Source organism: Oncorhynchus kisutch, linkage group LG3, assembly GCF_002021735.2.
Source record: "Oncorhynchus kisutch isolate 150728-3 linkage group LG3, Okis_V2, whole genome shotgun sequence".
NCBI classification, from domain to species: Eukaryota; Metazoa; Chordata; class Actinopteri; order Salmoniformes; family Salmonidae; genus Oncorhynchus; species Oncorhynchus kisutch.
The window spans coordinates 2,660,968-2,687,891 of NC_034176.2; the positions used below are offsets into that span (position 1 = coordinate 2,660,968).

Here is a 26,924-nt window from a genome sequence, read left to right on the forward strand (position 1 = left end):
AAAAAGTAATCTATTTAATCTTTTCCAAGAAATGAATGACTGCACAAGCATTTTCTTTACACTCGCATTAACATCTGCTAACCATGTGTATGTGACCAATAAAAATTTGATTTGATTTTGATTTGACTGATATTTTGATGTGCAACCTGTCAAAATAGGATCCAGAATTATCAGATTTATTTTTGTCTCTTCGGAGAAATTCGCCGACATCTTTGTGCATATTGTACTATAGTGTTACCTGATCTCGTTGGTGGTAGGAAGAGTAGACCAAAGCGCAGCGTGGAAATTGTTCATGATTCTTTTATTCAAAAAACACACAAACAAAAATAACAAACGCGAAAACGAAAGCGCACAGTTCTGTCAGGCCAAAAAAAAAACACTAAACAGAAATCAAGATCCCACAAAACCCAAAATGAAAATGACAACTATTGTATGATTCCCAATCAGAGACAACGATAGACAGCTGCCTCTGATTGGGAACCACACTCGGCCAAACACAATGAAATAGAAAACATAGACTTTCCCACCCGAGTCACACCCTGACCTAACCAATAATAAGGATCTCTAAGGTCAGGGCGTGACATATAGACTGTATTATACACCATCTGAAGAAGGGGACATCAAAACATCTGGCTAAATGACTCAAATTATTATATAATTGGTACAAAACCATGTAGGCTAATTGATTCATCTATCAGTAAATGTAGGCCAATTGATTCATCTATCAGTAAATTTAGGCTAATTGATTCATCTATCAGTAAATTTAGGCTAATTGATTCATCTATCAGTAAATGTAAGCTAATTGATTAATCTATCAGTAAATGTAGGCTAATTGATTCATCTATCAGTAAATTTAGGCTAATTGATTCATCTATCAGTAAATGTAGGAAAATTGATTCATAAATCAGTAAATGTAGGCTAATTGATTCATCTCAGTAAATGTAGGCTAATTGATTCATCTATCAGTAATGTAGGCTAATTGATTCATCTATCAGTCAATGTAGGCTAATTGATTCATCTATCAGTAAATGTAGCCTAATTGATTCATCTATCAGTAAATGTAGGCTAATTGATTAATCTCAGTAAATGTAGGCTAATTGATTCATCTATCGGTAAATGTAGGCTAATTGATTAATCTCAGTAAATGTAGGCTAATTGATTCATCTATCAGTAAATGTAGGCTAATTGATTCATCTATCAGTAAATGTAGGCCAATTGATTCATCTATCAGTAAATGTAGGCCAATTGATTCATCTATCAGTAAATGTAGGCTAATTGATTCATCTATCTGTAAATGTAGGCTAATTGATTCATCTCAGTAAATGTAAGCTAATTGATTCATCTCAGTAAATGTAAGCTAATTGATTCATCTATCAGTAAATGTAGGCTAATTGATTCATCTATCAGTAAATGTAGGCTAATTGATTCATCTATCAGTAAATGTAGCCTAATTGATTCATCTATCAGTAAATGTAGGCTAATGTCATAGAAAATGTTTCCAGCGTTAGGCCTGGCTACTTGATGTAAGCCTATTCACTGTAAATGCCACGCTCTGCTATGCTACTTGATATAAGCCTATTCACTGTAAATGTCACGCTCTGCTCTGCTACTTGATGTAAGCCTATTCACTGTAAATGCCACGCTCTGCTATGCTACTTGATGTAAGCCTATTCACTGTAAATGTCACGCTCTGCTCTGCTACTTGATGTAAGCCTATTCACTGTAAATGCCACGCTCTGCTATGCTTCGCCATCGCATCAATACCATATTATTACCTTTCTTCGGTTGTAAAGTGGTGCCATTACCTCCATATTACCAGGTGAGAAATACATTATATACTCAACAGAATGCTGTGACACTCCTTCCTGTAACTAAAACTACAGTAGTCCACAGTAGCATTTTTAGAAACTGTCATATAGGCTTGTGCTTCCCAGAATGCTTCTCTCCCTCCTCTGTGCGCACATTTAGGAGAGGGAGTGAGTAGGCTTGTGCTTCCCAGAATGCTTCTCTCCCTCCTCTGTGCGCACATTTAGGAGAGGGAGTGAGTCAGCAGCCGACAGCCGGCAGACGCCTCACAAGTCCTCAACTGGCAACTTCATACAATAGTAGCTGCAAAAAACACCAGTCTCAACGTCAACAGTGAAGAGGCGACTCCGGGATGTTGACCATCTAGGCAGAGTTCCTCTGTCCAGTCTCAACGTCAACAGTGAAGAGGCGACTCCGGGATGCTGGCCTTCTAGGCAGAGTTCCTCTGTCCAGTCTCAACGTCAACAGTGAAGAGGCGACTCCGGGATGCTGGCCTTCTAGGCAGAGTTCCTCTGTCCAGTCTCAACGTCAACAGTGAAGAGGCGACTCCGGGATGCTGGCCTTCTAGGCAGAGTTCCTCTGTCCAGTCTCAACGTCAACAGTGATGAGGCGACTCCGGGATGTTGACCATCTAGGCAGAGTTCCTCTGTCCAGTCTCAACGTCAACAGTGAAGAGGCGACTCCGGGATGTTGACCATCTAGGCAGAGTTCCTCTGTCCAGTCTCAACGTCAACAGTGAAGAGGCGACTCCGGGATGTTGACCATCTAGGCAGAGTTCCTCTGTCCAGTCTCAACGTCAACAGTGAAGAGGCGACTCCGGGATGTTGACCATCTAGACAGAGTTCCTCTGTCCAGTCTCAACGTCAACAGTGATGAGGCGACTCCGGGATGCTGGCCTTCTAGGCAGAGTTCCTCTGTCCAGTCTCAACGTCAACAGTGATGAGGCGACTCCGGGATGTTGACCATCTAGGCAGAGTTCCTCTGTCCAGTCTCAACGTCAACAGTGAAGAGGCGACTCCGGGATGTTGACCATCTAGGCAGAGTTCCTCTGTCCAGTCTCAACGTCAACAGTGAAGAGGCGACTCCGGGATGTTGACCATCTAGGCAGAGTTCCTCTGTCCAGTCTCAACGTCAACAGTGAAGAGGCGACTCCGGGATGTTGACCATCTAGACAGAGTTCCTCTGTCCAGTCTCAACGTCAACAGTGATGAGGCGACTCCGGGATGCTGGCCTTCTAGGCAGAGTTCCTCTGTCCAGTCTCAACGTCAACAGTGAAGAGGCGACTCCGGGATGTTGACCATCTAGGCAGAGTTCCTCTGTCCAGTCTCAACGTCAACAGTGAAGAGGCGACTCCGGGATGTTGACCATCTAGACAGAGTTCCTCTGTCCAGTCTCAACGTCAACAGTGATGAGGCGACTCCGGGATGCTGGCCTTCTAGGCAGAGTTCCTCTGTCCAGTCTCAACGTCAACAGTGAAGAGGCGACTCCGGGATGCTGGCCTTCTAGGCAGAGTTCCTCTGTCCAGTCTCAACGTCAACAGTGAAGAGGCGACTCCGGGATGTTGACCATCTAGGCAGAGTTCCTCTGTCCAGTCTCAACGTCAACAGTGAAGAGGCGACTCCAGGATGTTGACCATCTAGGCAGAGTTCCTCTGTCCAGTCTCAACGTCAACAGTGAAGAGGCGACTCCGGGATGTTGACCATCTAGGCAGAGTTCCTCTGTCCAGTCTCAACGTCAACAGTGAAGAGGTGACTCTGGGATGCTGGCCTTCTAGGCAGAGTTCCTCTGTCCAGTCTCAACGTCAACAGTAGAGAGGCGACTCCGGGATGCTGGCCTTCTAGGCAGAGTTCCTCTGTCCAGTCTCAACGTCAACAGTGAAGAGGTGACTCTGGGATGCTGGCCTTCTAGGCAGAGTTCCTCTGTCCAGTCTCAACGTCAACAGTGATGAGGTGACTCCGGGATGCTGGCCTTCTAGGCAGAGTTCCTCTGTCCAGTCTCAACGTCAACAGTGAAGAGGTGACTCCGGGATGCTGGCCTTCTAGGCAGAGTTCCTCTGTCCAGTCTCAACGTCAACAGTGAAGAGGTGACTCCGGGATGCTGGCCTTCTAGGCAGAGTTCCTCTGTCCAGTCTCAACGTCAACAGTGAAGAGGTGACTCCAGGATGCTGGCCTTCTAGGCAGAGTTCCTCTGTCCAGTCTCAACGTCAACAGTGAAGAGGTGACTCCAGGATGCTGGCCTTCTAGGCAGAGTTCCTCTGTCCAGTCTCAACGTCAACAGTGAAGAGGTGACTCCGGGATGCTGACCTTCTAGGCAGAGTTCCTCTATCCAGTGTCTCTGTTTTTTTGCCCATCTTAATCTTTTATTTTTATTGGCCAGTCTGAGATATGGCTTTTTCTGTGCAACTCTGCCTAGAAGGCCAGCATCCCAGAGTCGCCTCTTCACTGTTGACGTTGAGACTGGACAGAGGAACTCTGCCTAGAAGGCCAGCATCCCAGAGTCGCCTCTTCACTGTTGACGTTGAGACTGGACAGAGGAACTCTGCCTAGAAGGCCAGCATCCCAGAGTCGCCTCTTCACTGTTGACGTAGAGACTGGACAGAGGAACTCTGCCTAGAAGGCCAGCATCCCGGAGTCGCCTCTTCACTGTTGAAGTTGAGACTGGACAGAGGAACTCTGCCTAGAAGGCCAGCATCCCGGAGTCGCCTCTCTACTGTTGACGTAGAGACTGGACAGAGGAACTCTGCCTAGAAGGCCAGCATCCCGGAGTCGCCTCTTCACTGTTGACGTTGAGACTGGTGTTTTGTGGGTACTATTTAAATGAAGCTGCCAGTTGAGGACTTGTGAGGCGTCTGTTTCTCAAACTAGACACTCTTAATGTACTTGTCCTCTTGCTCAGTTGTGCACCGGGGCCTCCCTCTCCTCTTTCTATTCTGGTTAGGGCCAGTTTGCGCTGTTCTGTGAAGGGAGTAGTACACAGCCTTGTACGAGATCTTCAGTTTCTTGGCAATTTCTCTCATGGAATAGCCTTCATTTCTCAGAACAAGAATAGACTGACGAGTTTCAGAAAAAGTCATTTCTTTATGGTCATTTTGAGTCTGTAATCAACCCCACAAATGCTGATGCTCCAGATACTCAACTAGTCTAAAGAAGGCCAGTTTTATTGCTTCTTTAATCAGAACAACAGTTTTCAGCTGTACTAACATAATTGCAAAAGGGTTTTCTAATGATCAATTAGCCTTTTAAAATTATAACTTGGATTAGCTATCTAAAGTCTATACTGTCTATACACACCATCCTATATAACTACTGTCTATACTGTCTATACACACCATCCTATATAACTACTGGCTATACTGTCTATACACACCATCCTATATAACTACTGTCTATACTGTCTATACACACCATCCTATATAACTACTGTCAATACACACCATCCTATATAACTACTGTCTATACACACCATCCTATATGACTACTGTCTATACACTCCATCCTATATAACTACTGTCTATACACACCCTCCTATATAACTACTGTCTATACACTCCATCCTATACAACTACTGTCTATACTGTCTATACACACCATCCTATATAACTACTGTCTATACACACCATCCTATTATAACTACTGTCTATACTGTCTATACACACCATCCTATATAACTACTGTCTATACACACCATCCTATATAACTACTGTCTATACTGTCTATACACACCATCCTATATAACTACTGTCTATACACACCATCCTATATAACTACTGTCTATACACTCCATCCTATACAACTACTGTCTATACACACCATCCTATATAACTACTGTCTATACACTCCATCCTATACAACTACTGTCTATACACACCATCCTATACAACTACTGTCTATACACACCATCCTATATAACTACTGTCTATACACACCATCCTATATAACTACTGTCTATACTGTATATACACACCATCCTATATAACTACTGTCTATACACACCATCATATATAACTACTGTCTATACACACCATCATATATAACTACTGTCTATACACACCATCCTATATAACTACTGTCTATACTGTCTATACACACCATCCTGTATAACTACTGTCTATACTGTCTATACACACCATCCTGTATAACTACTGTCTATACACACCATCCTATACAACTACTGTCTATACTGTCTATACACACCACCCTATATAACTACTGTCTATACACACCATCCTATATAACTACTGTCTATACTGTCTATACACACCATCCTATATAACTACTGTCTATATACACCATCCTATATAACTACTGTCTATACTGTCTATACACACCATCCTATATAACTACTGTCTATACACACCATCCTATATAACTACTGTCTATACTGTCTATACACACCATCCTGTATAACTACTGTCTATACTGTCTATACACACCATCCTATATAATTACTGTCTATACTCACCATCCTATATAACTACTGTCTATACACACCATCCTATATAACTACTGTTTATACACCATCCTATATAACTACTGTCTATACTCACCATCCTATATAAGTACTGTCTATACTGTCTATACACACCATCCTTTATAACTACTGTCTATACACACCATCCTATATAACTACTGTCTATACTGTCTATACACACCATCCTTTATAACTACTGTATATACTGTCTATAAACACCATCCTATAATAACTACTGTCTATACACACCATCCTATATAACTACTGTCTATACTGTCTATACACACCATCCTATAATAACTACTGTCTATACACACCATCCTATATAACTACTGTCTATACTGTCTATACACAACATCCTTTATAACTACTGTCTATACTGTCTATACACACCATCCTATATAACTACTGTCTATACACACCATCCTATACAACTACTGTCTATACACACCATTCTATGATAACTACTGTCTATACACACCATCCTATATAACTACTGTCTATACTGTCTATACACACCATTCTATGATAACTACTGTCTATACACACCATCCTATATAACTACTGTCTATACACACCATCCTATATGACTACTGTCTATACTGTCTATACACACCATCCTATATGACTACTGTCTATACACTCCATCCTATATAACTACTGTCTATTCACACCATCAAATCAAATCAAATCAAATGTATTTATATAGCCCTTCGTACATCAGCTGATATCTCAAAGTGCTGTACAGAAACCCAGCCTAAAACCCCAAACAGCAAGCAATGCAGGTGTAGAAGCACGGTGGCTAGGAAAAACTCCCTAGAAAGGCCAATACCTAGGAAGAAACCTAGAGAGGAACCAGGCTATGTGGGGTGGCCAGTCCTCTTCTGGCTGTGCCGGGTGGAGATTATAACAGAACATGGTCAAGATGTTCAATGTTCATAAATGACCAGCATGGTCGAATAATAATAAGGCAGAACAGTTGAAACTAGAGCAGCAGCACAGTCAGGTGGAAGTTGAAACTGGAGCAGCAGCATGGCCAGGTAGACTGGGGACAGCAAGGAGTCATCATGTCAGGTAGTCCTGGGGCATGGTCCTAGGGCTCAGGTCAGTTGAAACTGGAACAGCAGCATGGCCAGGTGGACTGGGGACAGCAAGGAGTCATCATGTCAGGTAGTCCTGGGGCATGGTCCTAGGGCTCAGGTCCATCCTATATAACTACTGTCTATACACACCCTCCTATATAACTACTGTCAGGGGGTAGTATGTCTCACTGTAGAATAACATCTATTTATGAGGTTTTATGTCACATTGTGAGTGTGGATTTAAGCCTGAGGAGAACTCACCAAAACAAAGTTTATTGGGACATTGCACTAAACAGTGTGAATAATTAAACATGTAGAGGCGTATAAACACGTACAGTGTGTATTATAAATGCATCTCATTTCTTAGTGGGAAAAATGGGTTTGACAAGTCTGTGCGATACTATAAAATTGTTTTGTTCCGTAAAACCTTTTTTTTAAAGCACCCCTGGTTTTTGACTTTGAAATGTCAGTTGTAGATTCTGATGTTGTTGTCATGACAGTCCTATATAACTCCTATATAACTACTGTCTATACACACCATCCTATATAACCATCCAGTCATGGGACGTGTTTTAATGTGGATGGAAATGGATTACAGCAGGTAGACTGTCAGACTGCTGTCCTCCTGTAGGCTACACCACTGCTGTCCTCCTGTAGACTACACCACCTCTGTCCTCCTGTAGACTACACCACCTCTGTCCTCCTGTAGACTACACCACCTCTGTCCTCCTGTAGACTACACCACCTCTGTCCTCCTGTAGACTACACCACCTCTGTCCTCCTGTAGACTACACCACCTCTGTCCTCCTGTAGGCTAGACCACCTCTGTCCTCCTGTAGACTACACCACCTCTGTCCTCCTGTAGGCTACATCGCTACTGTCCTCCTGTAGGCTACACCACCTCTGTCCTCCTGTAGACTACACCATCTCTGTCCTCCTGTAGGCTACATCGCTACTGTCCTCCTGTAGGCTACACCACCTCTGTCCTCCTGTAGGCTACACCACCTCTGTCCTCCTGTAGGCTACACCACCTCTGTCCTCCTGTAGACTACACCACCTCTGTCCTCATGTAGACTACACCACCTCTGTCCTCATTTAGACTACACCACCTCTGTCCTCCTGTAGACTACACCACTGCTGTCCTCCTGTAGACTACACCACCTCTGTCCTCCTGTAGACTACACCACCTCTGTCCTCCTGTAGACTACACCACCTCTGTCCTCCTATAGACTACACCACTGCTGTCCTCCTGTAGACTACACCACCTCTGTCCTCCTGTAGGCTACACCGCTGCTGTCCTCCTGTAGACTACACCACCTCTGTCCTCCTGTAGACTACACCACCTCTGTCCTCATGTAGACTACACCACCTCTGTCCTCCTGTAGACTACACCACTGCCGTCCTCCTGTAGGCTACACCACCTCTGTCCTCCTGTAGACTACACCGCTGCTGTCCTCCTGTAGACTACACCACCTCTGTCCTCCTGTAGGCTACACCACCTCTGTCCTCCTGTAGACTACACCACCTCTGTCCTCATGTAGACTACACCACCTCTGTCCTCATTTAGACTACACCACCTCTGTCCTCCTGTAGACTACACCACTGCTGTCCTCCTGTAGACTACACCACCTCTGTCCTCCTGTAGACTACACCACCTCTGTCCTCCTGTAGACTACACCACCTCTGTCCTCCTATAGACTACACCACCTCTGTCCTCCTGTAGACTACACCACCTCTGTCCTCCTGTAGGCTACACCGCTGCTGTCCTCCTGTAGACTACACCACCTCTGTCCTCCTGTAGACTACACCACCTCTGTCCTCATGTAGACTACACCACCTCTGTCCTCCTGTAGACTACACCACTGCCGTCCTCCTGTAGACTACACCACCTCTGTCCTCCTGTAGACTACACCACCTCTGTCCTCCTGTAGACTACACCGCTGCTGTCCTCCTGTAGACTACACCACCTCTGTCCTCCTGTAGACTACACCACTGCTGTCCTCCTGTAGACTACACCACTGCTGTCCTCCTGTAGACTACACCACCTCTGTCCTCATGTAGACTACACCACCTCTGTCCTCCTGTAGACTACACCACTGCCGTCCTCCTGTAGGCTACACCACCTCTGTCCTCCTGTAGACTACACCGCTGCTGTCCTCCTGTAGACTACACCACCTCTGTCCTCCTGTAGACTACACCACTGCTGTCCTCCTGTAGACTACACCACTGCTGTCCTCCTGTAGACTACACCACCTCTGTCCTCCTGTAGACTACACCACCTCTGTCCTCCTGTAGACTACACCACCTCTGTCCTCCTGTAGACTACACCACTGCTGTCCTCCTGTAGACTACACCACCTCTGTCCTCATGTAGACTACACCACCTCTGTCCTCCTGTAGACTACACCACTGCCGTCCTCCTGTAGGCTACACCACCTCTGTCCTCCTGTAGACTACACCGCTGCTGTCCTCCTGTAGACTACACCACCTCTGTCCTCCTGTAGGCTACACCACCTCTGTCCTCCTGTAGACTACACCACCTCTGTCCTCCTGTAGGCTACACCACCTCTGTCCTCCTGTAGGCTACACCACCTCTGTCCTCCTGTAGACTACACCACCTCTGTCCTCATGTAGACTACACCACCTCTGTCCTCATTTAGACTACACCACCTCTGTCCTCCTGTAGACTACACCACTGCTGTCCTCCTGTAGACTACACCACCTCTGTCCTCCTGTAGACTACACCACCTCTGTCCTCCTGTAGACTACACCACCTCTGTCCTCCTATAGACTACACCACTGCTGTCCTCCTGTAGACTACACCACCTCTGTCCTCCTGTAGGCTACACCGCTGCTGTCCTCCTGTAGACTACACCACCTCTGTCCTCCTGTAGACTACACCACCTCTGTCCTCATGTAGACTACACCACCTCTGTCCTCCTGTAGACTACACCACTGCCGTCCTCCTGTAGGCTACACCACCTCTGTCCTCCTGTAGACTACACCGCTGCTGTCCTCCTGTAGACTACACCACCTCTGTCCTCCTGTAGGCTACACCACCTCTGTCCTCCTGTAGACTACACCACCTCTGTCCTCATGTAGACTACACCACCTCTGTCCTCATTTAGACTACACCACCTCTGTCCTCCTGTAGACTACACCACTGCTGTCCTCCTGTAGACTACACCACCTCTGTCCTCCTGTAGACTACACCACCTCTGTCCTCCTGTAGACTACACCACCTCTGTCCTCCTATAGACTACACCACCTCTGTCCTCCTGTAGACTACACCACCTCTGTCCTCCTGTAGGCTACACCGCTGCTGTCCTCCTGTAGACTACACCACCTCTGTCCTCCTGTAGACTACACCACCTCTGTCCTCATGTAGACTACACCACCTCTGTCCTCCTGTAGACTACACCACTGCCGTCCTCCTGTAGACTACACCACCTCTGTCCTCCTGTAGACTACACCACCTCTGTCCTCCTGTAGACTACACCGCTGCTGTCCTCCTGTAGACTACACCACCTCTGTCCTCCTGTAGACTACACCACTGCTGTCCTCCTGTAGACTACACCACTGCTGTCCTCCTGTAGACTACACCACCTCTGTCCTCATGTAGACTACACCACCTCTGTCCTCCTGTAGACTACACCACTGCCGTCCTCCTGTAGGCTACACCACCTCTGTCCTCCTGTAGACTACACCGCTGCTGTCCTCCTGTAGACTACACCACCTCTGTCCTCCTGTAGACTACACCACTGCTGTCCTCCTGTAGACTACACCACTGCTGTCCTCCTGTAGACTACACCACCTCTGTCCTCCTGTAGACTACACCACCTCTGTCCTCCTGTAGACTACACCACCTCTGTCCTCCTGTAGACTACACCACTGCTGTCCTCCTGTAGACTACACCACCTCTGTCCTCATGTAGACTACACCACCTCTGTCCTCCTGTAGACTACACCACTGCCGTCCTCCTGTAGGCTACACCACCTCTGTCCTCCTGTAGACTACACCGCTGCTGTCCTCCTGTAGACTACACCACCTCTGTCCTCCTGTAGGCTACACCACCTCTGTCCTCCTGTAGACTACACCACCTCTGTCCTCATGTAGACTACACCACCTCTGTCCTCATTTAGACTACACCACCTCTGTCCTCCTGTAGACTACACCACTGCTGTCCTCCTGTAGACTACACCACCTCTGTCCTCCTGTAGACTACACCACCTCTGTCCTCCTGTAGACTACACCACCTCTGTCCTCCTATAGACTACACCACCTCTGTCCTCCTGTAGACTACACCACCTCTGTCCTCCTGTAGGCTACACCGCTGCTGTCCTCCTGTAGACTACACCACCTCTGTCCTCCTGTAGACTACACCACCTCTGTCCTCATGTAGACTACACCACCTCTGTCCTCCTGTAGACTACACCACTGCCGTCCTCCTGTAGGCTACACCACCTCTGTCCTCCTGTAGACTACACCGCTGCTGTCCTCCTGTAGACTACACCACCTCTGTCCTCCTGTAGACTACACCACTGCTGTCCTCCTGTAGACTACACCACTGCTGTCCTCCTGTAGACTACACCACCTCTGTCCTCATGTAGACTACACCACCTCTGTCCTCCTGTAGACTACACCACCTCTGTCCTCCTGTAGACTACACCACTGCTGTCCTCCTGTAGACTACACCACTGCTGTCCTCCTGTAGACTACACCACCTCTGTCCTCCTGTAGACTACACCACTGCTGTCCTCCTGTAGACTACACCACTGCTGTCCTCCTGTAGACTACACCACTGCTGTCCTCCTGTAGACTACACCACTGCTGTCCTCCTGTAGACTACACCACCTCTGTCCTCCTGTTGACTACACCACCTCTGTCCTCCTGTAGACTACACCACCTCTGTCCTCCTGTAGACTACACCACCTCTGTCCTCCTGTAGGCTACATCGCTACTGTCCTCGTGTAGACTACACCACCTCTGTCCTCCTGTAGACTACACCACCTCTGTCCTCCTGTAGACTACACCACCTCTGTCCTCCTGTAGACTACACCACCTCTGTCCTCCTGTAGGCTACACCACCTCTGTCCTCCTGTAGACTACACCACCTCTGTCCTCCTGTAGACTACACCGCTGCTGTCCTCCTGTAGGCTACACCACCTCTGTGTCCTCCTGTAGACTACACCACCTCTGTCCTCATGTAGACTACACCACCTCTGTCCTCCTGTAGACTACACCACCTCTGTCCTCCTGTAGACTACACCACCTCTGTCCTCCTGTAGACTACACCACCTCTGTCCTCCTGTAGACTACACCACCTCTGTCCTCCTGTAGACTACACCACCTCTGTCCTCCTGTAGACTACACCACCTCTGTCCTCCTGTAGGCTACACCACCTCTGTCCTCCTGTAGGCTACACCACCTCTGTCCTCCTGTAGACTACACCGCTGCTGTCCTCCTGTAGACTACACCACCTCTGTCCTCCTGTAGACTACACCACCTCTGTCCTCCTGTAGGCTACATCGCTACTGTCCTCCTGTAGGCTACACCACCTCTGTCCTCCTGTAGACTACACCATCTCTGTCCTCCTGTAGGCTACACCACCTCTGTCCTCCTGTAGGCTACACCACCTCTGTCCTCCTGTAGACTACACCACCTCTGTCCTCCTGTAGACTACACCACCTCTGTCCTCCTGTAGACTACACCACCTCTGTCCTCCTGTAGGCTACACCACCTCTGTCCTCCTGTAGGCTACACCACCTCTGTCCTCCTGTAGACTACACCACCTCTGTGGTCTCTGATTGGTGGTCATCATTTGGTGTGTTATCATAGTGGTCTCTGATTGGTGGTCATCATTTGGTGTGTTATCATAGTTTATTTTATTTTTTTATTTTTTATTTTACCTTTATTTAACCAGGTGGCTAGTTGAGAACACCTTTATTTAACCAGGTGGCTAGTTGAGAACACCTTTATTTAACCAGGTAGGCAAGTTGAGAACACCTTTATTTAACCAGGTAGGCTAGTTGAGAACACCTTTATTTAACCAGGTAGGCAAGTTGAGAACAAGTTCTCATTTACAATTGCGACCTGGCCAAGATAAAGCAAAGCAGTTCGACAGATAAAACGACACAGAGTTACACATGGAGTAAAAACAAACATACAGTCAATAATGCAGTATAAACAAGTCTATATACAATGTGAGGTGAGAAGGGAGGTAAAGGCAAAAAAGGCCATGATGGCAAAGTAAATACAATATAGCAAGTAAAATACTGGAATGGTAGTTTTGCAATGGAAGAATGTGCAAAGTAGAAATAAAAAAATAATGGGGTGCAAAGGAGCAAAATAAATAAATAAATAAAAATTAAATACAGTTGGGAAAGAGGTAGTTGTTTGGGCTAAATTATAGGTGGGCTATGTACAGGTGCAGTAATCTGTGAGCTGCTCTGACAGTTGGTGCTTAAAGCTAGTGAGGGAGATAAGTGTTTCCAGTTTCAGAGATTTTTGTAGTTCGTTCCAGTCATTGGCAGCAGAGAACTGGAAGGAGAGGCGGCCAAAGAAAGAATTGGTTTTGGGGGTGACTAGAGAGATATACCTGCTGGAGCGTGTGCTACAGGTGGGAGATGCTATGGTGACCAGCGAGCTGAGATAAGGGGGGACTTTACCTAGCAGGGTCTTGTAGATGACATGGAGCCAGTGGGTTTGGCGACGAGTATGAAGCGAGGGCCAGCCAACGAGAGCGTACAGGTCGCAATGGTGGGTAGTATATGGGGCTTTGGTGATAAAACGGATTGCACTGTGATAGACTGCATCCAATTTGTTGAGTAGGGTATTGGAGGCTATTTTGTAAATGACATCGCCAAAGTCGAGGATTGGTAGGATGGTCAGTTTTACAAGGGTATGTTTGGCAGCATGAGTGAAGGATGCTTTGTTGCGAAATAGGAAGCCAATTCTAGATTTAACTTTGGATTGGAGATGTTTGATATGGGTCTGGAAGGAGAGTTTACAGTCTAACCAGACACCTAAGTATTTGTAGTTGTCCACGTATTCTAAGTCAGAGCCGTCCAGAGTAGTGATGTTGGACAGGTGCAGGTAGCGATCGGTTGAAGAGCATGCATTTAGTTTTACTTGTATTTAAGAGCAATTGGAGGCCACGGAAGGAGAGTTGTATGGCATTGAAGCTTGCCTGGAGGGTTGTTAACACAGTGTCCAAAGAAGGGCCGGAAGTATACAGAATGGTGTCGTCTGCGTAGAGGTGGATCAGGGACTCACCAGCAGCAAGAGCGACCTCATTGATGTATACAGAGAAGAGAGTCGGTCCAAGAATTGAACCCTGTGGCACCCCCATAGAGACTGCCAGAGGTCCGGACAGCAGACCCTCCGATTTGACACACTGAACTCTATCAGAGAAGTAGTTGGTGAACCAGGCGAGGCAATCATTTGAGAAACCAAGGCTGTCGAGTCTGCCGATGAGGATATGGTGATTGACAGAGTCGAAAGCCTTGGCCAGATCAATGAATACGGCTGCACAGTAATGTTTCTTATCGATGGCGGTTAAGATATCGTTTAGGACCTTGAGCGTGGCTGAGGTGCACCCATGACCAGCTCTGAAACCGGATTGCATAGCAGAGAAGGTATGGTGAGATTCGAAATGGTCGGTAATCTGTTTGTTGACTTGGCTTTCGAAGACCTTAGAAAGGCACGGTAGGATAGATATAGGTCTGTAGCAGTTTGGGTCAAGAGTGTCCCCCCCTTTGAAGAGGGGGATGACCGCAGCTGCTTTCCAATCTTTGGGAATCTCAGACGACACGAAAGAGAGGTTGAACAGGCTAGTAATAGGGGTGGCAACAATTTCGGCAGATAATTTTAGAAAGAAAGGGTCCAGATTGTCTAGCCCGGCTGATTTGTAGGGATCCAGATTTTGCAGCTCTTTCAGAACATCAGCTGAATGGATTTGGGAGAAGGAGAAATGGGGAAGGCTTGGGCGAGTTGCTGTTGGGGGTGCAGTGCTGTTGTCCGGGGTAGGAGTAGCCAGGTGGAAAGCATGGCCAGCCGTAGAAAAATGCTTATTGAAATTCTCAATTATGGTGGATTTATCAGTGGTGACAGTGTTTCCTATCTTCAGTGCAGTGGGCAGCTGGGAGGAGGTGTTCTTATTCTCCATGGACTTTACAGTGTCCCAGAACTTTTTTGAGTTAGTGTTGCAGGAAGCAAATTTCTGCTTGAAAAAGCTAGCCTTGGCTTTTCTAACTGCCTGTGTATAATGATTTCTAGCTTCCCTGAACAGCTGCATATCACGGGGGCTGTTCGATGCTAATGCAGAACGCCATAGGATGTTTTTGTGTTGGTTAAGGGCAGTCAGGTCTGGGGAGAACCAAGGGCTATATCTGTTCCTGGTTCTAAATTTCTTAAATGGGGCATGTTTATTTAAGATGGTTAGGAAGGCATTTAAAAAAAATATCCAGGCATCCTCTACTGACGGGATGAGATCAATATCCTTCCAGGATACCCCGGCCAGGTCGATTAGAAAGGCCTGCTCGCAGAAGTGTTTCAGGGAGCGTTTTACAGTGATGAGTGGAGGTCGTTTGACCGCTGACCCATTAGTGGTCTCTGATTGGTGGTCATCATTTGGTGTGTCATCATAGTGGTCTCTGATTGGTGGTCATCATTTGGTGTGTCATCATAGTGGTCTCTGATTGGTGGTCATCATTTGGTGTGTCATCATAGTGGTCTCTGATTGGTGGTCATCATTTGGTGTGTCATCATAGTGGTCTCTGATTGGTGGTCATCATTTGGTGTGTATCATAGTGGTCTCTGATTGGTGGTCATCATTTGGTGTGTCATCATAGTGGTCTCTGATTGGTGGTCAGACCCACTCAGGTGGAACAAACTTAAACTTGCACCTTTGTTCAATGCTGAATTGAATTTCATTAAGCTACATGCTAAATTAATGTCTGGTTAGCATCTGCCCACACACTAGGCTAGTTACGGCTACATGCTAAATTAATGTCTGGTTAGCATCTGCCCACACACTAGGCTAGTTACGGCTACATGCTAAATTAATGTCTGGTTAGCATCTGCCCACACACTAGGCTAGTTACGGCTACATGCTAAATTAATGTCTGGTTAGCATCTGCCCACACACTAGGCTAGTTACGGCTACATGCTAAATTCATGTCTGGTTAGCATCTGCCCACACACTAGGCTAGTTACGGCTACATGCTAAATTAATGTCTGGTTAGTATCTGCCCACACACTAGGCTAGTTACGGCTACATGCTAAATTAATGTCTGGTTAGCATCTGTCCACAGTTTGTCCCCAAGCTACAGCAACACACTAATGTCCAGGGAATCTATTGTATCAGTGGATTAAGACTTCAGCGGGTGACTGAATGGTCATTTCATTAAGTCTAATTCTCTGTGAGTCTCTGTGAGTTTTTGATGAGCAGCATCACATCAAGGCTTAACAAGGTCCCACTAGGTCTCAAGCCAGAGCTAGCCCTTAACATGCCCATCAAATGGTTTCTGCTGGCTTTGTGGTCTAGTCTGGTCTGTTGTGGGCTGGTCTGTTGAGGTCTGGTCTGTTGTGGTCTGGTCTGTTGTGTTGTGGTCTAGTCTGTTGTGGTCTAGTCTGGTCTGTTGTGGTCTGGTCTGTTGTGTTGGGGTCTGGCCTGGTCTGTTGTGGTCTAGTCTGTTGTGGTCTGGTCTGTTGTGGTCTGGTCTGTTGTGGTCTAGTCTGCTGTGGTCTAGTCTGGTCTGTTGTGTTGGGTTCTGGCCTGGTCTGTTATGGTCTGGTCTGTTGTGGTCTAGTCTGCTGTGGTCTAGTCTGGTCTGTTGTGTTGGGTTCTGGCCTGGTCTGTTATGGTCTGGTCTGTTGTGGTCTGGTCTGGTCTGTTGTGTTGGGGCCTGGCCTGGTCTGTTATGGTCTGGTCTGTTGTGGTCTGGTCTGTTGTGGTCTGGTCTGCTGTGGTCTAGTCTGGTCTGTTGTGTTGGGGCCTGGCCTGGTTTGTTATTTTTATTTTTTTATTTTATTTCACCTTTTTTTAACCAGGTAGGCTAGTTGAGAACAAGTTCTCATTTGCAACTGCGACTTGGCCAAGATAAAGCGTAACAGTTCGACACATACAACAACACAAAGTTACACATGGAATAAACAAAACATAGTCAATAATACAGTAGAACAAAAGAAAACAATAAGTCTATATGCAGTGAGTGCAAATGAGGTAAGTTAAGGTCTGTTAAGGTTATGGTCTGGTCTGTTATGGTCTGGTCTGTTGTGTTGTGGTCTGGTCTGTTATGGCCTGGTCTGTTGTGGTCTGGTCTGTTTTGTTGGGGTCTGGCCTGGTCTGTTATGGTCTGGTCTATTGTGTTGTGGTCTGTTGTGGTCTAGTCTGTTTTGGTCTTGTCTGGTCTGTTGTAATCTGGACTGGTCTGTTGTGGTCTAGTCTGTTTTGGTCTAGTCTGGTCTGTTGTAATCTGGACTGGTCTGTTGTGGTCTAGTCTGTTTTGGTCTAGTCTGGTCTGTTGTAATCTGGACTGGTCTGTTGTGTTGTGTTGTCATCTAGTCTGGTCTCTTGTAGTTGACCTGAGGAGTAGTGGAGAAGGACTCAGAGGAGAAGGAAAGTCAACCTGAGGAGTAGAGGAGGAGGAATCAGAGCAGAATGAAAGTCGACCTGAGGAGTAGTGGAGGAGGAATCAGAGCAGAATGAAAGTCGACCTGAGGAGTAGTGGAGGAGGACTCAGAGGAGAATGAAAGTCGACCTGAGGAGTAGTGGAGGAGGACTCAGAGGAGAATGAAACACACCTGTGGACGTCTTTAAGAGACGCGGAGGTTTGATGCTGCCTCAGTCAGCACGATACACAGCTGCAGGGTGAACGGGGTTGGCAACATGCGTTCTGCTTCCAGAATATTCAGATATTCACAACTCATTGGGAATGGAGGGTTAATATCATATTTACATTACATCAGTTATCACTCATTAACAGCACCTTGCCTACACAGCTACACTCTCTCTGGACAGCATGGAAACGCACTGTAATGTAGACAATTATGGGATGTATGTCTGTTGACTGTATTTGAACTATGCACATCATTTCAATTCATTTTAGAGTATTTTAGTATTATTTGTTTTTGGTATTTTGAAAAGCCCCCCCAAAAAATGGAATTATAATCCTGCTCTCTGTAGCTATAATGGCGTGTTCTTCGTGTGTTTGTATACCTGTAGTGTCTGATTGTACACAGGAAATATGACATTACTGAATATATTGCCCCTCCCATTCTCACAGGGACACCTTGACTTTACAATGTGGGTCTGTTACGACACAGTCTTGCCAGTCATTTGTGAAGTCTTATTTGAATAATGAGTATTTTTATCATTCACCTGGGTTTGGGCCATTTTCCTGTTTGATCATACCCCTGGTTGAAACTCACACCTTTTTAATGATGTTCTGCTTTTTCTTAGTTCTCAACAACTCTGCCCCCTGGTGCAAACTTGCAGACAGACTTCTATTGTAGCCTACATGCTAAAAATACTGCATATGGTTCTATTGTAGCCTACATGCTAAACATACTGCATATGGTTCTATTGTAGCCTACATGCTAAACATACTGCATATGGTTCTATTGTAGCCTACATGCTAAACATACTGCATATGGTTCTATTGTAGCCTACATGCTAAAAATACTGCATATGGTTCTATTGTAGCCTACATGCTAAACATACTGCATATGGTTCTATTGTAGCCTACATGCTAAACATACTGCATATGGTTCTATTGTAGCCTACATACTGCATATGGTTCTATTGTAGCCTACATGCTAAACATACTGCATATGGTTCTATTGTAGCCTACATGCTAAAAATACTGCATATGGTTCTATTGTAGCCTACATGCTAAAAATACTGCATATGGTTCTATTGTAGCCTACATGCTAAACATACTGCATATGGTTCTATTGTAGCCTACATGCTAAACATACTGCATATGGTTCTATTGTAGCCTACATGCTAAACATACTGCATATGGTTCTATTGTAGCCTACATGCTAAACATACTGCATATGGTTCTATTGTAGCCTACATGCTAAACATACTGCATATGATTCTATTGTAGCCTACATGCTAAACATACTGCATATGGTTCTATTGTAGCCTACATGCTAAAAATACTGCATATGGTTCTATTGTAGCCTACATGCTAAAAATACTGCATATGGTTCTATTGTAGCCTACATGCTAAACATACTGCATATGGTTCTATTGTAGCCTACATGCTAAACATACTGCATATGGTTCTATTGTAGCCTACATGCTGCATATGGTTCTATTGTAGCCTACATGCTAAACATACTGCATATGGTTCTATTGTAGCCTACATGCTAAACATACTGCATATGGTTCTATTGTAGCCTACATGCTAAACATACTGCATATGGTTCTATTGTAGCCTACATGCTAAACATACTGCATATGGTTCTATTGTAGCCTACATGCTAAACATACTGCATATGGTTCTATTGTAGCCTACATGCTAAACATACTGCATATGATTCTATTGTAGCCTACATGCTAAACATACTGCATATGATTCTATTGTAGCCTACATGCTAAACATACTGCATATGGTTCTATTGTAGCCTACATGCTAAACATACTGCATATGGTTCTATTGTAGCTACATGCTAAAAATACTGCATATGGTTAGACTTTTCTTTTCTTTTGCTGGCTCAGCCATTGTGTTGGATCCCATGACTGTGTCACAAATAGTGCCCTACTTTTGATTAGAACCTCATGGGCCCTAGTCAAATGGGATGTAATTTGTGACAAAGCCTATCGCTCAAAGCCCTCCTACTGCTGGGAGAGAGAACTCATTTAGTAGATTGGGAGTTTGATTGAGCCGACACCAGGATCATGCTAATTGGGTCTGCTGTTGCTCATAAACACTCTCAAGTTATTCTGGGAGGCACCCACGGGGAAACCTGTTTGTGAACCCGTACTTTTTAACAGGATGTGCAAAGTCGTGTGTGAATTAAGTTATTCGAACAAGTTCCGTAATTTTAACATATGAAATTGACTTGCCTGCTGCTATCTATTGAGCCACGCAGAGCCGCTTAGCCTGCCAGTTTCACCGGCTCCCAGTGTTGAGTCAACTAGGAACTGAGAAACTGTAAATGTACACCGTCTGGTTCATTAAGATCTTATTGATGTATTGATCAGGTCACTTGGGGACAACAATAATGTATTTTCCATTTAGTATAACTACTGGTAGTTACTGACAGCTACTGGACACACCTGCTTTTCCCTGTCACTTTACCACAACTGTTGATGTAATACGGGTTTATTAAATACATTGGATTGATTGACTGAATTATTGATTAGTATTTGAATAATCATGTTTGTAATGTATTTATTCATTCTCCTCCAGGGTGTCCTACTCTGTGCACGTCTCTGACGACTACCCAGGTAAGGACTTGTCTTCACTGACATTCACTTCAATGACTTCTCTCTCCGTGTGTCTCTACTGTAATATCTTGCAAGCCATCATCTACTACTTTAGTCTAATGACCCCTCTGACCTCAGGCCTAGAGTGATTCACGTTCGCAGACTGCCAATGAGGTCATGGCCATAACGCCGTAGATTCTGAAACCATATAGATTCTTTCTCCGCTAAGTGTGACTGTCAGCGAGCCCCATATTCTTATTCAGTCAATGAGACATTATGTCATATTATGAGACATTATGTCACATTGTGTCATATTACGAGACATTATGTCACATTATGTCATATTATGAGACATTATGTCACATTATGTCATATTATGAGACATTATGTCACATTATGTCATATTATGAGACATTATGTCACATTATGTCATATTATGAGACATTATGTCACATTATGTCATATTATGAGACATTATCTCACATTATGTCATATTATGAGACATTATCTCACATTATGTCATTTATCTCACATTATGTCATTTATCTCACATTATGTCATATATCTCACATTATGTCATATATCTCACATTATGTCATATATCTCACATTATGTCACCGTGATATGAGGAGAAGGCTGCTTTGGGATGTGTCACGCAATGGAATGTAATATCCATGAAAGATGAATTACTTACAACTGTCTGAGTTGAAAGGTCAACTACGGGTAGTGGGTCTAGTCAGTGGAACTGTCTGAGTTGAAAGGTCAACTACGAGTAGTGGGTCTAGTCAGTGGAACTGTCTGAGTTGAAAGGTCAACTACGAGTAGTGGGTCTAGTCAGTGGAACTGTCTGAGTTGAAAGGTCAACTACGGGTAGTGGGTCTAGTCAGTGGAACTGTCTGAGTTGAAAGGTCAACTACGGGTAGTGGGTCTAGTCAGTGGAACTGTCTGGGTTGAAAGGTCAACTACGGGTAGTGGGTCTAGTCAGTGGAACTGTCTGGGTTGAAAGGTCAACTACGGGTAGTGGTTGCTCTATGCCAGGTATCGTGTGTAATGTCTGTCATTGATAACCCACCGGTTACCCCATACCAGGTATCGTGTGTAATGTCTGTCATTGATAACCCACCGGTTAACCCATACCAGGTATCGTGTGTAATGTCTGTCATCGATAACCCACCGGTTACCCCATACCAGGTATCGTGTGTAATGTCTGTCATTGATAACCCATCGGTTAACCCATACCAGGTATCGTGTGTAATGTCTGTCATTGATAACCCACCGGTTACCCCATACCAGGTATCGTGTGTAAAGTCTGTCATTGATAACCCACCGGTTAACCCATACCAGGTATCGTGTGTAATGTCTGTCATTGATAACCCACCGGTTAACCCATACCAGGTATCGTGTGTAATGTCTGTCATTGATAACCCACCGGTTAACCCATACCAGGTATCGTGTGTAATGTCTGTCATTGATAACCCACCGGTTACCCCATACCAGGTATCATGTGTAATGTCTGTCATTGATAACCCACCGGTTACCCCATACCAGGTATCGTGTGTAATGTCTGTCATTGATAACCCACCGGTTACCCCATACCAGGTATCATGTGTAATGTCTGTCATTGATAACCCACCGGTTACCCCATACCAGGTATCGTGTGTAATGTCTGTCATTGATAACCCACCGGTTACCCCATACCAGGTATCATGTGTAATGTCTGTCATTGATAACCCACCGGTTAACCCATACCAGGTATCATGTGTAATGTCTGTCATTGATAACCCACCGGTTAACCCATACCAGGTATCATGTGTAATGTCTGTTTATTGATGAATGTTTTTTTTACTTTCTTTCTTCGACACAGACAACACATACGTGTCAAACTCTGAAAACGAGGATGAAGTTCTAGTAACCAGAGACCCGATCCCCGTCATCTTCCACAGAATCTCAACAGGTACATTTATGTCAGATCGTCCGTATTTCATTGTCAAGTACAGACGGATCTCTTTGAATCTGCATAAATACTTTGAATACAGGAACATTTCTGAAATATTGTCTGACTGTACAGGTAAACTACGTTTTGAATTGTTTTCTTATCGTCTTATCATCTTCAATACCCTGGTACTTGCCTACGGAGCAGCAAGGGCAACTGCCTCTCTCTACCTTCAGGCTATTCCCAAACCCAACACCTTAACCTGACACCCCAGCACTCTGTTCTGACACTTCTGGTGTCTTGGCCCCTCCCGCGGGAAGGCAGCTATTGCTTACCACAGTCAAAGCTCTTCTCTGTCCTGGCACACCAATGTTGGAACACGTTTTCCCCTAACAGGCAAACGTCTTCCGAAAACCTCTGAAACCCAACCCCTTTAAATGAACCCCATTAAAACCTCTGAAACCCAACCCCTTTAAATAAACCCCATTAAAACCTCTGAAACCCAACCCCTTTAAATAAATCCCATTAAAACCTCTGAAACCCTACCCCTTTAAATAAACCCCATTAAAACCTCTGAAACCCTACCCCTTTAAATAAACCCCATTAAAACCTCTGAAACCCAACCCCTTTAAATAAACCCCATTAAAACCTCTGAAACCCAACCCATTTAAATAAATCCCATTAAAACCTCTGAAACCCTACCCCTTTAAATAAACCCCATTAAAACCTCTGAAACCCTACCCCTTTAAATAAACCCCATTAAAACCTCTGAAACCCAAACCCTTTAAATAAATCCCATTAAAAACCTCTGAAACCCAATCTCTTTAAATAAATCCCATTAAAAACCTCTGAAACCCTACCTCTTTAAATAAATCCCATAAAAACCTCTGAAACCTTACCTCTTTAAATAAATCCCATAAAAACCTCTGAAACCCAACCCCTTTAAATAAACCCCATTAAAAACGTCTGAAACCCTACCTCTTTAAATAAATCCCATAAATAACACTTGTCTTTTCCTACTAGCACTGGCATCTCTGATAACTGTATTGCTGAGGACTTGATACAGTTGTGATGTGTTGTTGTCTCACCTAGCTTTCTTCAGACGAATGCAGTAATGTAAGTGTCTCTGAATGACTATCTTTCAGGCTGATGGGAGGCTGATGGGAGGCTGCAGTCAGATTGAACAACAGGATGTAGTAGTAGCTATATGGGCCTCCCTATGGGACCTGGTCTAAAGTAGTGCACTATATAGGGAATAGGGACCTGGTCTAAAGTGGTGCACTATATAGGGAATAGGGACCTGGTCTAAAGTAGTGCACTATATAGGGAAAAGGGCTCTGGTCTAAAGTAGTACACTATATAGGGAATAGGGACCTGGTCTAAAGTAGTGCACTATATAGGGAAAAGGGCTCTGGTCTAAAGTAGTGCCACTATATAGGGAATAGGGCTCTGGTCTAAAGTAGTACACTATATAGGGAATAGGGCTCTGGTCTAAAGTAGTGCACTATATAGGGAATAGGGTGTCATTTGGGACAAAACCTCAGTAAATAGTAGGAAGGCTGTCGTCTCAGTTTCATGTTAATCCTTGGTCTTTGTCTGATTTCTGATCTGCCTTTCTGAAGTATAATAAGCAAGTCAATAATGCTGTAGATACATACACCTCCTGACTAATAGTTTTATATATATATTCATATACACGTGTGTGCTGTCAACAGAGATTACGATCAACAATGACGCCAGCTGCTGCCTGTCCATCAAGACAAAACTTCAGTTAGACAAAAACCAGGTGAGCTACACCTCACTCCACTGATTAATAACACACTGTAAAGGTTCATTATAACCTGTAATAACTGTGTTATAACCTGTAATAACTGTTATAACCTGTAATAACTGTTATAACCTGTAATAACTGTTATAACCTGTAATAACTGATATAACCTATAATAACCATTGTAACCTGTAATAGCTGTATTATAACCTGTAATAACTGTTATAACCTGTAATAACTGTGTTATAACCTATAATAACTGTTATAACCTGTAATAACTGTTATAACCTGTAATAACTGTGTTATAACCTGTAATAACTGTTATAACCTGTAATAACTGTTATAACCTGTAATAACTGATATAACCTATAATAACCATTGTAACCTGTAATAGCTGTATTATAACCTGTAATAACTGTTATAACCTGTAATAACTGTGTTATAACCTATAATAACTGTTATAACCTGTAATAACTGTTATAACCTGTAATAACTGTGTTATAACCTATAATAACTGTTATAACCTGTAATAACTGTTATAACCTGTAATAACTGTTATAGCCTATAATAACTGTTATAACTTGTAATAACTGTGGTAACCTATAATAACTGTTGTAACCTATAATAACTGTGTTATAACTGTTATAACCTATAATAACTGTTGTAATATATAATAACTGTTGTAACCTATAATAACTGTGTTATAACCTATAATAACTGTTATAACCTATAATAACTGTATTATAACCTATAATAACTTTTGTAACCTGTAATAGCTGTGGTAACCTGTAATAACTGTACTATAACCTATAATAACTGTTATAACCTATAATACATGTTGTAACCTATAATAACTGTTGTAACCTGTAATAACTGTGTTATAAACTAATAACTGTTATAACTGTGTTGTAACCTGTAATAACTGTGTTATACAGCCGTATATATTCTCCCCCAAGCAGACACATCGATGGCTCTGAACGAACTTTATTTGCTGCATTCATTGTAGCTGGGGATTTTAACAAGGCTAATCTGAAAACAAGACTCCTTCAATTTTATCAGCATATTGATTGCGCAACCAGGGCTGGAAAAACCTTGGATCATTGCTATTCCAACTTCCGCGACGCATATAAGGCCCTGCCCCGCCCTCCTTTCGGAAAAGCTGACCACGACTCCATTTTGTTGATCCCAGCCTACAGACAGAAACTAAAACAATAAGCTCCCGCGCTGAGGTCTGTTCAACGCTGGTCCGACCAATCCGATTCCACACTCCAAGACTGCTTCCATCACGTGAACTGGGATATGTTCCGTATTGCGTTAGACGACAACATTGACGAATACGCTGATTTGGTGTGCGAGTTCATTAGAACGTGTGTTGAAGATGTCGCGAACCACTGCTTTTAATCAGGGCAAGGTAACTGGAAACATGACCGAATACAAACAGTGTAACTATTCCCTCCGCAAGGCAATCAAACAAGCTAAGCGTCAGTATAGAGACAAAGTAGAATCTCAATTCAACGGCTCAGACACAAGAGGCATGTGGCATTGTCTACAGTCAATCACGGATTACAAAAAGAAAACCAGCACAGTCACGGATCAGGATGTCTTGCTCCCAGGCAGACTAAATAACTTTTTTGCTGCTTTGAGGACAATACAGTGCCACTGACACTGCCCGCAACTAAAACATGCGGACTCTCCTTCACTGCAGCCGACGTGAGGAAAACATTTAAACGTGCCAACCCTCGAAAGGCTGCAGGCCCAGACGGCATCCCCAGCCGCGCCCTCAGAGCATGCGCAGACCAGCTGGCTGGTGTGTTTACGGACATCCCAGTCTGTTGTTCCCACATGCTTCAAGAGGGCCACCATTGTTCCTGTTCCCAAGAAAGCTAAGGTAACTGAGCTAAACGACTACCGCCCCGTAGCACTCACTTCCGTCATCATGAAGTGCTTTGAGAGACTAGTCAAGGACCATATCACCTCCACCCTGCCTGACACCCTAGACCCACTCCAATTTGCATACCGCCCAAATAGGTCCACAGACGATGCAATCTCAACCACACTGCACACTGCCCTAACCCATCTGGACAAGAGGAATACCTATGTGAGAATGCTGTTCATCGACTACAGCTCGGCATTTAACACCATAGTGCCCTCCAAGCTCGTCATCAAGCTCGAGACCCTGGGTCTCGACCCCGCCCTGTGCAACTGGGTACTGGACTTCCTGACGGGCCGCCCCCAGGTGGTGAGGGTAGGCAACAACATCTCCACCCCGCTGATCCTCAACACTGGGGCCCCACAAGGGTGCGTTCTGAGCCCTCTCCTGTACTCCCTGTTCACCCACGACTGCGTGGCCACGCACGCCTCCAACTCAATCATCAAGTTTGCGGACGACACAACAGTGGTAGGCTTGATTACCAACAACGAC

At 44.7% G+C, this 26,924-nt stretch overlaps 1 protein-coding gene across 2 annotated transcripts in view; it reads left to right on the plus strand.

Moving 5' to 3' along the window:
- LOC109882732 (protein mono-ADP-ribosyltransferase PARP8) overlaps nucleotides 1–26,924 on the plus strand; it is a 105,650-nt gene that overhangs the window by 9,530 nt on the left and 69,196 nt on the right. For both annotated transcript variants that reach the window (XM_031816599.1, XM_031816600.1), the window contains exons 3-5: nucleotides 20,785–20,822; nucleotides 22,666–22,755; nucleotides 24,450–24,520. In XM_031816599.1, the coding sequence (XP_031672459.1) occupies nucleotides 20,785–20,822; nucleotides 22,666–22,755; nucleotides 24,450–24,520 (199 nt within the window). The remainder of the gene's footprint in view (nucleotides 1–20,784; nucleotides 20,823–22,665; nucleotides 22,756–24,449; nucleotides 24,521–26,924) is intronic.